The sequence below is a fragment of the Euphorbia lathyris genome, chromosome 10 (assembly GCF_963576675.1).
Source record: "Euphorbia lathyris chromosome 10, ddEupLath1.1, whole genome shotgun sequence".
NCBI lineage: Eukaryota > Viridiplantae > Streptophyta > Magnoliopsida > Malpighiales > Euphorbiaceae > Euphorbia > Euphorbia lathyris.
The window spans coordinates 37,749,682-37,764,700 of NC_088919.1; the positions used below are offsets into that span (position 1 = coordinate 37,749,682).

General features: G+C 36.5%; 2 protein-coding genes and 1 non-coding gene across 3 annotated transcripts; 1 reads left to right on the forward strand and 2 right to left on the reverse strand.

Annotated features, from left to right (window-relative positions):
- Positions 1–247: 247 nt before the first annotated feature.
- Positions 248–319, reverse strand: TRNAQ-CUG (transfer RNA glutamine (anticodon CUG)). The gene has a single exon. It is a non-coding gene; the product is annotated as a tRNA-Gln (tRNA).
- Positions 320–421: 102 nt separating this feature from the next.
- LOC136210035 (transcription termination factor MTERF2, chloroplastic) lies at positions 422–3,282 on the forward strand. The gene is made up of 6 exons (XM_066001709.1): positions 422–1,102; positions 1,237–1,645; positions 1,770–1,985; positions 2,176–2,283; positions 2,411–2,685; positions 2,812–3,282. The coding sequence occupies exons 1-6, from the start codon at positions 435–437 to the stop codon at positions 3,146–3,148; spliced, it is 2,013 nt and encodes a 670-aa protein (XP_065857781.1). The 5' UTR covers positions 422–434; the 3' UTR covers positions 3,149–3,282.
- Positions 3,283–4,302: 1,020 nt separating this feature from the next.
- LOC136208956 (phenylalanine--tRNA ligase alpha subunit, cytoplasmic) lies at positions 4,303–11,699 on the reverse strand. The gene is made up of 18 exons (XM_066000256.1): positions 11,435–11,699; positions 10,978–11,103; positions 10,648–10,737; positions 10,272–10,328; positions 8,867–8,922; positions 8,651–8,743; positions 8,061–8,151; positions 7,284–7,321; positions 7,154–7,192; positions 6,782–6,858; positions 6,626–6,710; positions 6,450–6,546; positions 5,897–6,005; positions 5,507–5,578; positions 5,143–5,209; positions 4,929–5,054; positions 4,754–4,808; positions 4,303–4,662 (listed from the first exon to the last, which is right to left on the reverse strand). Exons 1-18 carry the CDS (start codon positions 11,579–11,581, stop codon positions 4,609–4,611), a joined length of 1,479 nt encoding a protein of 492 aa, XP_065856328.1. The 5' UTR covers positions 11,582–11,699; the 3' UTR covers positions 4,303–4,608.
- Positions 11,700–15,019: the final 3,320 nt, after the last annotated feature.

Genomic DNA, 15,019 nt, shown 5'->3' on the forward strand with positions numbered 1-15,019 from the left:
AACATAAAGTAAATGGTAATTTTAGTATTTTAAAGTTTATTTAGCATAGTTTAATCATTTACCCAATCATAAAGACTAAAGAGTTAATGAAAATAAAAATTGGAAGATTATATAATTATTTTTAAAAACAAAAAGACTAAATAATGTATGAAATATAAACGTAGGTCCTTATAATTATTTAACCAAAGTAAAGAAAGTAAAGGCTTCATAACTTATGGTGAGAAGAAAAAAGAACGAAAAATGAAAAAGGTCCTACCGAGATTTGAACTCGGGTTACTGGATTCAGAGTCCAATGTCCTGACCACTAGACCATAGGACCCTCGTTGTTGTCGACTATCGTTCTAATAACAAAGCCAGAATTATCCAAGTCCACTTCTCCGAATGGCGCCACTCTATCTTCTACACTATGGTCTCCAAATCAACAGAAAATCAGCATGCTGTACTGTCCACAGCACCTTCACCTCCGCCTCCATCTTCCCCATAACCACCGTCATTTCACCGTCTCCGGCACCCTCAACAATCAAAGTCACTCCACTCCTCAAAATCCGGCCACCACTCATGAACCAATTCTCCGCACCCACAACTCCAAGTCCGCCAATTTCCTCCACCGCCACCTAAAAGAACCGAGTCAATTCCAGAATGAAGGAGACATTGCAGAAGAAGAAGAAAGATTTCAGCCTGCTATTTCACCTGAAGAGAAAGTAAAGCTTTTGGAAATGGCACTCGTCACTAAGAAACGAATACCCCAATTCCCGGGTTCAATTGTTCCCCTTTTCCCGGCCAATGGCGCTCCTTTGCAAACCCTATTTCAAAATGGAGAGGTCAATAGTGATGGAGATGATGATGATGATGAAGAAATGATAATGAAGGCTCTAGAGATACGCAGAAAAGTTACTGCTGAGATATTCAAGGATTCCATGATGAAGAAAGGCAAGTTTGGCATTACATATTCCACCAATTTGGTTGATAGGTCTAGGGATTTTATGGACTTTATTATGATTAAAGCTGCAAATTTGAAGAGCTTGCCTGAGTTTCAAAATTCAAGTTTCAAAGTTCGAGCTAAGACTGTTATAGAAGAGTTGGAAGTTGTGCCCCTTATCAGGTACTCAGCCTGCAATAATCTTATGGCGTCTGATTTCTGTTCTGAAAATTTCATTGTTTTGAGTTGCAAATGTAGAAGTAGAATGAAATTCATGAAAACTATGGTTTGTTTATTTGATTTTGATTATCATATAGGTGGCTGAAACATAATTCGGTGTCATATCCTAAGATTGCTAAGCTGCTATGCACTTCAAGAGGAAATATTAAGTCAATCATCCGTGTGGTTGAGTGGTTGAAGGGCATTCATGTGAAGGGGGACTTTCTTGGCTCTGCACTTATAAAAGCAGGAGATAATATTTTAGAACGAAGTAATGAAGAACTAGATGATATTGTAGAGTATTTAGAGAGCAATGGAATAAGGAGGGATTGGATAGGGTATGTAATGAGTAGGTGTCCTCATTTATTGTCTTATACCTTGGAAGATGTGAAAGCTAGGGTCAAGTTCTACTTGGATATGGGTATGAATGAGAAGGATTTCGGCACAATGGTTTTCGATTATCCTAGGGCTCTTGGCTACTTTACTCTGGAAGAGATGAATCAGAAGGTACCGTATGTGATTCAATCTTCAATCTCTCACTATTTATGATCTGATCTAGAGGTCCAATTGCTTCTTGAAATACCTGCATATGATGTTCGCTGTCGTGAATATGATGTTCTTATTTGTGCAGGTTAGCTATCTGAAAGAGTTTGGGCTGAATACTGAAGATGTTGGAAAGTTGCTAGCATTTAAACCACAACTCATAGCTTGTAGTATCGAGGAAAGGTGGAAGCCTCTCGTTAAGTATTTATACTACCTCGGGATTTCGAAAGATGGTATGAGGAGAATGCTTACCATTAAGCCAATAGTTTTCTGTGTTGATTTTGAACAGACAATATTACCAAAGGTTAGCAACACCATTGCTTCTTACTGTTGTTAAAACCAGATATAAGTGATCTAGTTGAACTATGCCTTCTATTTCAATTCTTTATTTTATACTTCTGATAATAGCTTTCTATTGTTTCAACGGTGAACTCATTTTCAGAGAAATGAATATTCTGATGACAGGTGATGACATTTTTGTTTTGTTTTTGAAGGTACGGTTTTTTAAGGACATAGGTGTTAGAGAAGACGCTATTGGTAACATGCTCGTAAAGTTTCCTCCATTATTAACATACAGCTTGAACAAGAAAATCCGGCCAGTGGTGTGTTCCTTTTCATAGCCAACTTACTGCTTCTGTTTCCTTTCATATCCTGCATAAAGTATACTACTGTTGAACATTCTAGTTTGTAAACAAAGAGTAGAAGTTCTGAAATTGGAGTTTGATGCAGGTCATATTCTTGATGACAAAAGCGGGTGTTAACGAGAGAGCTATTGGGAAGGTGATAGCTTTGGGGCCAGAGCTTCTGGGATGCAGCATAGTGCATAAGCTTGATATCAGTGTAAAGTATTTTCTCTCACTCGGCATACGCCTTCATCTGTTGGGTGAGATGATTGCGGATTTTCCCATGCTACTCCGTTACAACATAGATCTCCTACGTCCGAAGTATCGTTACTTGAGGCGAAGCATGGTCCGCCCTTTGAAAGATCTAATTGAATTTCCCAGGTGAACAGCTTTATGGAGCTATTTTCTTACTTGCTAGGCTTACTAAGTTCAGTTCCCATTTCCAAGCTAATAATAGGCTTTTATATTATAACCACGAATAGGATTTTAACTGGAAATCATTTGCAGGTTCTTCAGCTATTCTCTTGAGGGGCGAATAGTTCCAAGGCACAAAGTTATGGTAGAGAATCAAGTTAACTTTAAACTAAGATACATGCTGTCCAGCAGTGATGAACAGTTCAAGAAGATGGTTGAGGATGCCGTAGAAAGGCGCCGGAAATTTGAATCTAGCATGATGAATGTCACTCTCTCTGATGAACTGAGAGCTAGTGATTCGTTAAAAGAGAAGCAAGTGTTTGAACCCCATGGTACTGTTGATACTTGCTCTCAAGTAGCTGATGGCACTTTAGTGGAGGAAGAACTTGGAGAATTCTCCCATAATTTAACTGATTTATACATCGATTAGAACGTTAATGGTAAATTATTTTGGAAATAGGGTTCTCAAAGCTGTTGCAGCATGAAAAACTTCTGCTGCTGCCTGTGTATTTGTATATGCAATGCATGTATTTCTTATTTTTTATTAATACATCATTTGCCCCCTGAACTTGTTTAAAAAGTTTGATTGGCCCTCTTAACTTTCGAAGTGTTCCGATAGCCTCCTGAACTGGCATAAAATGTTCAGTTAGCCCCCTGAACTTGCATAAAATGTAATCAATTGATCACTCGGTCGTAAAATAAGTTAAATTCGAAAAATGTATTCCACGCATCTTAGAATGTTATTACATAATTAAAAAATAGATTAAAAAAGAAGTTATTGTTTGCTCAACTATACAACTTGTCTTTTCTAATATTAGAATCGTATATTCCGATTTTGGTCATTTTACTTTTTTTAAGACTCGTGGAATACATCTTCCGCATTCAACTTACTTTTTTACGACCGAGTGATCAATTGATTACATTTTACGCAAGTTCGGGGAGCTAACTGAACATTTTATGCAAGTTCAGGGGGCTATCAGAACACTTTGAAAGTTCAAGGGGCAATCAAGCTTTTTGGACAAGTTCAGGAGGCAAATGATGTATTAAACCTTTTATTTTCAATTAATGGAAGATTTATCAACAAAGACTCTATCTTACTCAGAGTTTCCATTAATAATTCTAGGGTCACAGGAATTATCAGTTATAAGATTAAAAACGAAGTAAGAACGATGCCCGTTAGATTTTGACTGCAAAAAATAACAAATTAAGATGAACCTCATCTATCCTGAATATTAACAAAGCAGATTGTAAAAGCTTAGTTCGGTATCATAATATTGTCCATTTTGGTTTAAATTTGTGCTTCACAGAAATAAATACACTTGTATTTAAAACACACTTTACACAAATATAGTTCAGTCACTCCATTTCTAATTTATATGACTTTAACTTTTTAATTTTAATTTATTTCTTTCTCGAAATGAGGGCTTATTTACATGAACAAAGTAAAATTTAGCCAATCATAACTTTGTTAGGGCAGCATGGTTCATAGAGTGCACCGTGAAGAAATTCATTGAGAACTGTCATGTTTCCATCAGACATCATGGGATAATTGACACGAGAAGAAAAAAAAATGAAAATTTGGAATTATCAAAACACAAAAGGGATATTTGCTCAAAATGCAGTATTTAGTTTCAAACAGAGTACTGTTGAGAATAATACATTGCGGTGTATACCAATATGATGAGATCACAAGATGAATGGAGTCACCCCCTACTACCAATCCATTACCTTAAATTTAATTAAATCGATTCCTTCAGGGGGGGAACCAGAAATAATTATAGGATGCTTTTTGCTCAAGTCTTCTATCTTGGCACTTCACTAACAATTACCACTTGGTTCATATCCTTGAACTAACACAAACTATGATACCAAAAAAACAAGTTGGGCAGTCTACTGAATTCCAATTAGACATAGAGGATTTTTCTTCATGAGACTCAGATCCACCTACAATTACAAGAAAGTTCAAGACAATTAATAAATAAAGGTAGTAGCATGATTGTCCAGCTCCCAAATACAGCAAAGTTTGAAAGAGTACCTTATGTCCAAACAGATCCCGGATATTATCAATTCCGTACAGTATCATCGTTGGTCTGGTTCAAAAAAAAAAAAACCCCCCCGAAGTGAATGATATTAACTTTTTTCTCATAATTATTTCTTTTTCTATGAAATTATAACTTTATTTCTTTTAAGAATGAGAAAAGCTGCTTTACCTTTCAAGGGAAAGTCCCCAAGCAATAACATTTACATCATCTGGGAATCCCATGGGACGTAACATTTCAGGCCTGAACATTCCAGAATTCCCAATCTCCACCCATTTCCCAAAGCCTTCATGATAGCTGATACAAATTTACAGATATGTTCAAATTACATTCACACATCTTCAATAAAATCTACCATGGAGGCCTTCGCCTATTATATATATACCTGAAAATCTCCATGCTAGGTTCAGTATATGGATTATAAGCAGGCTTGAACCGTAGTTTGGACATCCCTGTTATGTAGCTTTAGATGTTAGACTCTCCTGATGAGAGCATAAATCTGATCAAATATAATGGTGTCTTCACACTATTAACCACATAAACATAAGCATCAGACTTTTTGTGCCAAAAACAGAACTTGCATTGACAGTAACCAAGTCAATGGTATGTGTTCCCTCCGGTGTCAATTGACCGTTTCAAAACAATTACCATTTACTGTATTTGGCATTGATTTTTGTTTGCCAAAAAATAGAATAAACAGACATTGAAGTGTTTCAGAACAGAGTAGGTTTCTGTAGTACAAATATTACCCAATCGTGAAAAGAAGTCCTCCAAAACACCAATCAAGTGGCTCAATGTAAGCCCTCGATCACACACCACACCTGAAACCAAATATAAGAGTTCACAGAAAAGGATCAACAAATTTCACAAGGTATAAATTAAATAAACTTCAACAGACAATTTATTAGATGAAGACTCAACTCAACAGCACTGTACAGCCTAATACTTTCTACGAACCATTATGATGCCACCCTACCTATGAACGGGTTCTTGGTTTGGGCAAAAACTCACAAGTGGACTAAGCCAAGATCATAGTTTACCATCACGTACATGATGCTTAATGACAGACCAAAGTGCCATGATAAACAAACCCCAATGCAAAAGCAAAGCCAGATGTTATTTTGTCAACTTAAACATACCTTCTATTTGATGGAACTCTGCTAGATGAGTACGATCTACTGCTTCATTTCTGAAAACACGATCGATAGAGAAGTATCTCTTGGGGATAAAAGGTTCCAGTTTTGCTTGCTATCAAGAACAGAATAACTAGTCAATAGATCTCCAGTTAGCATAAAACCAGAAAGTGAAGGCATATCATAAAAAAAACAGATGTGTGCTCTTTCAGGAGGTAGGACAGCTACAATTCTTAGATACATTTATATATATATATAATTAGCACCAGCATCAACTTGAAATTAGATTACAGGCATACATGCATTCCAGACAGTATAGTGTACAAATTTCATTCTCGAGGAAGAGAGATTAAACCACAGATATGACAAAAGCAAACTATATTTCTTTGATTGCTCTTGGAACACAGTGGACCAAATTAATAAAGCCAGTTTCATGACCCACCTAGGGGCCTATTTGACTTAAAAGCAGATTCAAACATTATTTAAGAAAAAATAATAAGCACTGAGCATATTTAGGCAGCCGTGGAAAATAAATACACAACTCAAATTGCAACAAAACCTGTGCTAGTGCATACAGCATCCGCGTAGAAATTGCTGTGGTGTGAGTTCGTAGAAGGTTTTTGTTTGCTTCCTCTCTTTTCCAATCATAATTATACCTGCCAACACAGATAGAATATGATTCTGGGAATTATGCATTACATATCATATCTGCGCAAAATATTCTCATCACCATACCCTCTTGATCCATAACCCCCAGATTCATGGACTTCCTTCACTAGCTTAACATAATCTTCTGGTAGTTGGCTCGTAGTTGAAGGAACTACATACACATAACGATCGGAATAAACAAAAAATAACAGAACCACGAAAAGAAAAGGATGCTTGACAAACCTTGCAAGAAGAATGTATCGTGTGAATCACGGGCAGGATGTTGTTGTGGCTGGAACAATGCATCAAAATTCCAGAAGCTGTCAAATGAAATAAGAGCATTAATCATAAAAATATATGGAGGTAAGGTAACGCAACACAGCTGCAGACACTTACAAAAAACAAAGATGGTGTAAAAGAAGGCTCATGCTTCAACTTCTCTTAATAATCATCATCATCATAATAATAATAGTACCAGTAGTAAATAAAACATTTTCTTTTAATATGCATACAGGACATGGAGTGACATGGTAAAGTTCAATATGCTAAACCTATTAATAGACGCTGCAATTAACTATAAAGATGTTTACAGAAAAGGATGCAACGACAAGCTACCTGCTCTCAACATATCTATTTGTGGGCATTTCCTCAAAGCTGTGTCCAGCAGAACAACACAAAGATGTCAAACTTTATAACTTCAATACATGGTGCAAGTAAAGATAAGAAGACAAAAAGCAGGTCTCACTTTAGTTGACGAAATATATCCTTTAGCCGATCTTTCACCTATAAAAAAAACAGAATATAAGCAAAGCATCACATGAATATTTTCTAATACCTTGCTACTAAACAGGTTAAGCAAATAATTAAAATAGCAAAGGATGACAATGACGAAGTAATTTCAGAAGCTATATGACCATAATGGTACCAAACACTCGCATAATATGTATTTTGTCAAATGAACCACCTCCCACTACCATGTCCATCTACTTAAAAAAGGAGAACGTGTTCACATGAAATAACTTTTGAAGGCAGGATAAATACTACATCATTCGACGAAACCAAAATCACATGATAATCCTCCTGAACAAACAGCTATTCCAAAATATTATGTTTTTAATTATTTGATGATAATGCTTCCTTCAATGGAAATCAAACTCTCAGCCATCTAAGAAGCTGATTAAATCAGTTACTGAAAGAGGCTTTTTTTTCTGAAAAGCCAAACTAACCAGATCCAAACCTTAATCGGACATAAAACTCAGAGCAGCAAAACAAAAGCAAAACTGCTTCAGACTTTATGGGAACTAGAAGAAAGGTAAAGAAAAATCTATATTTATCATACATACTACAGAGCAAAATGATTTGGGCTACCTTGTCAATTTAACTACAATAAGCAGATTATGATTTCAAACATATGCGTCATTTTTCTCCTATATTTCAATATTGGCTGCTTCCCATTGAATTGAATATAAACAAACAAAGTAACATTATCTTCATTAAAATAACTTCATAAACAATTTCTTGCCTTGTTGAGTGGATGAAGGTGCCCACATTCAGGTGGTGGGCCCTTAGCATTCAAATTATACTCCTTAAACTCCAATTCCTTCCAATCACCCCTAGAACATCAGAAAATTTGTCGAAAAGGTTAGTTGCACGGGTGAAATCTGTTTCCACTAAAAAGCATAACCATGCGAATGAACAAATATTTTTTGAGGGCTACCAAGTATACTTTAATGATTCCATTAGAATCTAAGAAAAAAAGAAACTAGACCAGATATGCCATTTTACTCAGGAGGAAAAAGGTTCAAGGATGATTATTTATAGGAGTGAACCTCATAGAAGTATTTAACCTCTATGCATATGGAGCATGAGCTTACACCAAGAAAAGGATAAATCAAAACAGGCACCTATTCAACAATATCTTGCCTCAATTGTTAAATTTGTAAGCCAACATATAACTAATCCTTACTTTCTTAGTACTCCCAATTAGTAATGGTAAAACCCACTAGTATTAGATGTTCTGGGTTCACAAATCGAGTCAATGAAGCAAGTACAAGATCAATAATTAGATGAATATTGAATGTAAATAAAATAGGAAAGCAAGAAATGATATACCTCTGTAGATTTTCTCGAGTCAAATCAGTAGCGGGTTTCTTTCTTTTTGGTGCATAATTAGGACCTTTTCTCACTGAGTAGCCTTTCCACGTCCTATATCATGAGCATGATTTGTAAATACCAAGGGGCGCTAAACAAGAAAAGTTTTAGGGCCCACATATATAAGGAAATACACATATTAGATACTATGAAGTATATCAGTTTATGATCATTTACTGCAAAACAATAAGCTTCCTTGCTTTCAGAGAGTTGATACTTTCTTTATCTAATTCCTGAAATCACGAAACAAACAATAAAAAAAAGTAAAAATAAAAACAATTACTTCGAATGACTAAGCACACATAAAACATCCATGCATAGTGGACTAAATAACAGGCCCGGTACGTAAGTTCTGAATTAAACGCAGAAAAATGCCACACACTCTTTATCAGAGGAGCCCCTCCATAACTATAAGCTGCTACACTACCCAACAGAAAGGCAGACAAACTTCCCAAAATCTAGAGCTAAATTTTGCAAATGTCTTGATAAACTGCTCAGTTTCAGCCATTTACAGGGGCGGAGCTAGGGGGGTAGGGGAGAGTCTCCCGACCCTCCGACCCTCCGGAACACCCTTGACGAACAGTGGTTCAGTCCCGAACAGCCCCCAAAATAGATAAAATTGGTACTTATAATGTAGAATGTGATTATATAACATAAAACTAAGTTTGCATAGTTGGTTGTAGTGATAATTAAAGGAATCTCTTCATCCAATTGGTCCTATGTTCGAATCTCCCTCTCTTCACTTTTTATCTCATTTTAATTTTTTCTTGGCTGTCAACGTTAAGGGTAAAATTGCATCATTTTAGACGTTAGAAGTAAAATTGTTCTTAAGTGTAAACATTAGAGTATTTTTGCACCTTATCCTTACTTTATATTGAATCTCAGTTGTTTTGTACCTTAATGTTTCCAATTATGATCAAATTTACCCTTATATTATCAAAATTTTGAAAATTTTGATTTGACTACTATGAATCAAAGCCTTAAGTCGTTATTAAGAAAAAAAAATCTTCATGCAATGGAGCCCCTCCGGACTTTGAGCTCTGGCTCCGCCACTGGCCATTTACATATGCAATAAAAACATGATTTCCCAGATTTCACAAATTTACTGTCCCTCTAGACTTCGATCATGACAAATTAACTATAATACTATACATGCATGGATATACATGTTCAAGTACATGGACAAAATTATCACTTCAGAATTGGGCTCATGCCGATCAGGAACCGTACAAATAAAAGACTTTATGCAGGCTTAAAAAATGACAGAAAGAATTATATTAAATAGCTGTTCTTAAAGCTGCAGTTACTGCTCCGAAAATTAGCCAAGGCCACAAATTGGTAGTAATATACTTTTGTAACCTATTAAGTTTTGTAAATCTCCAAGACTAAATAGTAATTACCCTCCACTCTAGTCTACCATACAACTACTGCGCCCCAAACATGAAGCAGTGTCACCTATTGTTACATTGATCTATTTTAAAACACATGTTGGCGGAGACATGCAAAAGTAACTCAGAACTGAAAAGATCACTAAACAATTGAAGAACTAAAGTGGATTAAATGCGTTAAAATCAATAATGACCTGTCCATCTTGAATCTTTAAAAGCAGGTCCTTCAGTTTGTCTTCCACATGTTGAACCTACAGTGATATAGAAATGTAATGAGACAACTGCAAAGATTCCACAAACTCTTATTCAAATATATTATCAAATCAAAACAGTTCCTGGAGCGATTATTATTATTATGACGGAACATAGATAATTAAGTATGTAAATTATATTTTTTTAATAAAAAAAAAAGGACAAAAGTATAACTAAAAATACCGAAGTCCAAATTAGCCTAAAAGATATTCAATTATGATCAATTGCATACAGAACAAACTCTGAGATAATTTAATTAAAGGTATCTCATATGAAGACGTATAAATAAAATCCAGCAGATAACTTCGAGATTTCTACCTTCCTCGATATTTGCTTTCCCATTTCCACCCATTTATTCTTTCCAGCCTGTGAGCACCCTATTTTGAAAACTGCAGGGTCAAGCTTTTTCTGCACCAATAAAAAGTTTCAACAATAAGATTGTGTACATGAGACGACATACTACAGAAAGAAAAAGACAATATAACAGCAAATATTGAAGAGCAACATATAAAATTTCTATATCCTGATCAGTAAGCTCAAGTATTGTATGATGGAATACAAAAATGAAATGGAATAGTTAAATTGGCTAGTGCATTGTATGTTGATGTTACAAATAGTGTACAAACTACAAAAAAAAGTAGCAATAACCTGCAACTCATCCTTTGTGATGCTACCCTCCGCTGGTACAGCCAAGAACAGATTTACTTCAGGTGATCCTTCGGCAGCATACTTTTTACCTTCCTCAGTAAGAACCCATGTCTCCCTCTTGATATCCTGGCATATGAACAAATTACTATGTAATCCACATTAATACTTCACAGTTATGTTGAGACATGTCAACCACTTTTCATCAAAGGCACTTATAAGTTCAGCATGCTCTATTAACACTATCAGGGTCCATATTCAACAGTCAGCAAAACACCTATGCTTCCAATCGCTATAATACAGTTCAAAATATACAATTTCTAGCTTAATATTACATGTGTATAGACCAATCTTCCATTATTTTAATGAACTAAATGCAGATTAATTGAGTGCATTAGCCATATGCGAGAAGAACTAAACGTATGGATGAATAGATAATTTAGAAGCTAGAAAGTATCACCTGAACATCGACGAAGCGGAAACCAAAGAGGCTTTTGACGACATTGACGATCTCGTTATGATCAATCCCCCTTGCGGCGGCGAACTGCCCGGAATCACAGATTTCTTCGTGATTCTGCAAATAGCCTAAAATCTCCTCTTCCGCCATTTTGTCGATTGACCTTCGTATTCCGCTGTAGAAATGAAATACCAGATATTCAGTAGCCTAGTTTCAACGTAGCCACCACAGTTCTGCTCTGTTGCTGGATGATGCAAAAGCCTGATGTAGGGTAAGCCAATTGAGGTCTGGAGTGTGGACTCTATTTTGGCCTTTGGGCCTAATTATTTAACTTCCTTTCGATGGGTTGTTTACATAAAAGTCAGGTAATAATATTTATTATTTAATCAAATATTGATAATTTAATATCTTACGTAAGAATTATAAACAATCAAATCTCATTAGTAGTAGATTATATTATTCCTCACAAAGAGACCATGTCCCCTCCTATCTTTTTGTCCGCGTCTCAATCACCTCATCCTGCATGCTAACCGTTGGGTCGGTAGAAGCCAATCCATTTATCTCATAACGGTCCTCCTCTTTCTCACATCTTGTTTGCAGATGATATAGCAAGCTTCTGTTACTAGGGATGTGCTTAATTATTTTTGCTCTTGTTCAGATCAGAAAGTAAAAAAAAATTTCTCCCAATGTGTGGTCAAAGATGATTTTTGGGTCTCTTCTAGTCTTGGCTTTTCAGCTACTCGGGATTTTAGCATGTATTTGATGATGTCGGTGTTGGGTTTCGGCAATGCAATAAAACGCAGTGGACAAATAAAATCGAAATCCAACCAGAGGATCCATGTGATTTGATTAAAAAATAAAAGAAGGATAGATGGTCGACCTCACATGCATTGAAGATTCAAATCTGTAACTTAGAGACAATGTCGGATCCAGTGTTGCCTGTCAGACAAACAAACACCTTCTACCAGTATCCACACGAGCAATCAACAAACATACAACATGCTAGCGCCGACTAGATACCAGAGAGCCCAAAAAAGAATTCATGATTCTAGAGTTCTGGTGTAATTCGACTGCTGTATTAATGTGTAACCCTAAATGCTAGTTTTAACACATATTTATAGGTTGAAATAAACAATATTAAATAAATAAATTTATTTATTATTATTTATTTCAGATTTTAATCTCATTAAACCCTTGTACGAATTTACCAAGGTCATATTTATTTTACCGAACTCATTGGTTAGTTTTATTTTGATCCCTAATCCGAATGCTATTCATTGTGTATGATCATAATCCAGATACAACGAACCTTTATATATATTTTTGTACATCTCAATTTGCTTTTTGTGTGTGATCCTGTAGTTTTATATAAAATTGGCAGTAAGTCAAATAGTATTTTACCCTACATGTCATAAGCGATCTCTAGCAAAGCATTATGACTGCGTGATTGATATGGAGGATATGATCCAATTTAATCTACTGTATAAAATATGGCATAATTTATTTATCTCATGATATCTTAAATTGAACATAAGGCGTAGTTCTTATCATCCTTATCATATTCAATCATATAGTTTCTCGATCTCAAAGTAGGCTGTAAAACAAATTAATTGATACACTTATCAATTTATTTAAGCACAACCGAAAGAAAGTGAATGGATGGCATGGAAAGTTTCTATCTCAAGCAGGGAGAGAGGTACCCTAGAAATCGGTTGCACAGGCAATCCCCTCTTACTGTATGAGTATTTTTCTTTTGCTAGGGACCCTGTGTGACGAGTTGCAGAGAATGATGAACTCATTCTGGTGGGGGTCGACGAATGATAAGAGAAAGATTCACTGGACGTCATGGGAGAGATTGTGTTGCAGGAAAGAAGATGGAGGATTGGGCTTCTATCATTTGGGGGCGTTTAATATAGCCCTCTTTGGTAAGCAGGCTTTACAGTTAATTTCAAATAAAAATACTCTGGCTGGTAAGATTCTCAAAGCTAAATACTTCCAAGAAGGGACATTCTGGACGGCTCAACTAGGTAACAACCCGAGCCTAGTGTGGCAGAGTATATGGAATGCCAAACCGTGTTTAGAGGAGGGGTGTAGATGGAAGATTGGAGAATGAGATATGATTCGTGTGTGGGACCAACCTTGGCTGGCTAATGCTGTGGGTTTTAGGCCCTCTACTACCATTGTTGTGGGTCTAGAGGATCTCAGGGTAGCTGATCTGCGGTGCCATATCACTGGAGATTGGAATGTGGCTCAAGTAGAGACAGTCTTCAATGCAGTTGATACGTCACATATCCTACAGACTGTGGCTTGGAATGTGAGTGAGGAGGATCGAATTATCTGGCATTATGGAAGAACGGGCATCTACACAGTCAAGTCGAGCTATCAGGTAGCATTTGTGCAGCGTTACGGTATTGTAGATAGCAAGTTCATGGAGTTTTGTCGAACACTATGGGGCCTAAATATCCTTCCAAAGGTGAAAATTTGTCTGGCGGGCTTGTTCTGAACTATTACCTCACACGGATAACCTATATTGCAAAGGCCTACAGGTTAGTAATATTTGTGTTATATGCCATGAAGTGGGTGAACATAATTACCATCTTTTTATTGACTGTCACTTTGCTATCACTTGCTGGCAAGCGGGAAAAATTATACAAGCCGGTCTACACTATGCTGATTTTATAAGTTGGTTTGCTGCTATGATGAAAAATGCTAATAGTGTCGATGAACAGATGCCTATGTGTGTGAATATTTGGGAAATTTGGAAATAGAGAAATAACTGTGTATGGAATAAACACATCATTCCTGCTAGAATTTGTATTCCTCGTAGCTTCCAATGGCTGCTTGAATATACTACAACAAATAAAGTCGTATCTGCCCCTATCCGCCCTACTGATACGCACAAATCGGTGGATGTTAGGTGGACGTTGCCGCCCGCTGGTATCTGGAAAATAAATATTGACGCACCAGTTCGTTTTCAGCCGCGATCAATGGGCTTCGAGCTGGTATGTAGGGACGCCTTAGACAGAGTCCGAGCATGTTGGACGACACACAAACTAGGCTGTTGGACAGCCCCGATGCTAGAGGCGTTTGGTTTGAAGGAAGCTCTCAACTGGATCAAAAATAGTGGTTTGGGCAGGGCGGTAGTAGAAATGGATGAAAAAAGGGGTCACTGATGCGTTCGTTAGGCTGAGGACATCTCTGAATTCGGGGACATAATTCGTCATTGCCAGGCACTTGTGCGGGACTGTGTTGATCTTTCAGTCGCCTATATAGCTAGGCAAGCTAATCGTGTTGATGATCTTATAGCTAGCTCCTCCTTTTCTTGGCAAAGCCCAACATACTGGGATTCAGCTCCTCTATTTGTGAGACCATTAGCTGAATCAGATGTAACCAATTAATTAATTTCATTCATATATTATTCCTTTTGCGTCAAAAAAAACACAACCATACATGTCTCAGTCTCACTTATCGAGGGGCCCAATGGCATCTCTCTCATAATGTGAGGGATAAATCTTATATCTATCACTTATATTCCTCTGTATGAATTATATTATGTCCAATCACAACCTTTATAGTTGTCCGGTTAAA

Coding starts and splice junctions, on each gene's coding strand:
- LOC136210035 (XM_066001709.1), top strand. CDS start 435: ATGCTGTACTGTCCACAGCACCTTCACCTCCGCCTCCATCTTCCCCAT. Junction 1,646..1,769: donor TGGAAGAGATGAATCAGAAG/GTACCGTATGTG, acceptor TTATTTGTGCAG/GTTAGCTATCTGAAAGAGTT. Junction 2,686..2,811: donor GATCTAATTGAATTTCCCAG/GTGAACAGCTTT, acceptor AATCATTTGCAG/GTTCTTCAGCTATTCTCTTG.
- LOC136208956 (XM_066000256.1), bottom strand. CDS start 11,581: ATGGCGGAAGAGGAGATTTTAGGCTATTTGCAGAATCACGAAGAAATC. Junction 6,711..6,781: donor CGATACATTCTTCTTGCAAG/GTTTGTCAAGCA, acceptor ATGTGTATGTAG/TTCCTTCAACTACGAGCCAA. Junction 6,547..6,625: donor GGGGGTTATGGATCAAGAGG/GTATGGTGATGA, acceptor CTGTGTTGGCAG/GTATAATTATGATTGGAAAA.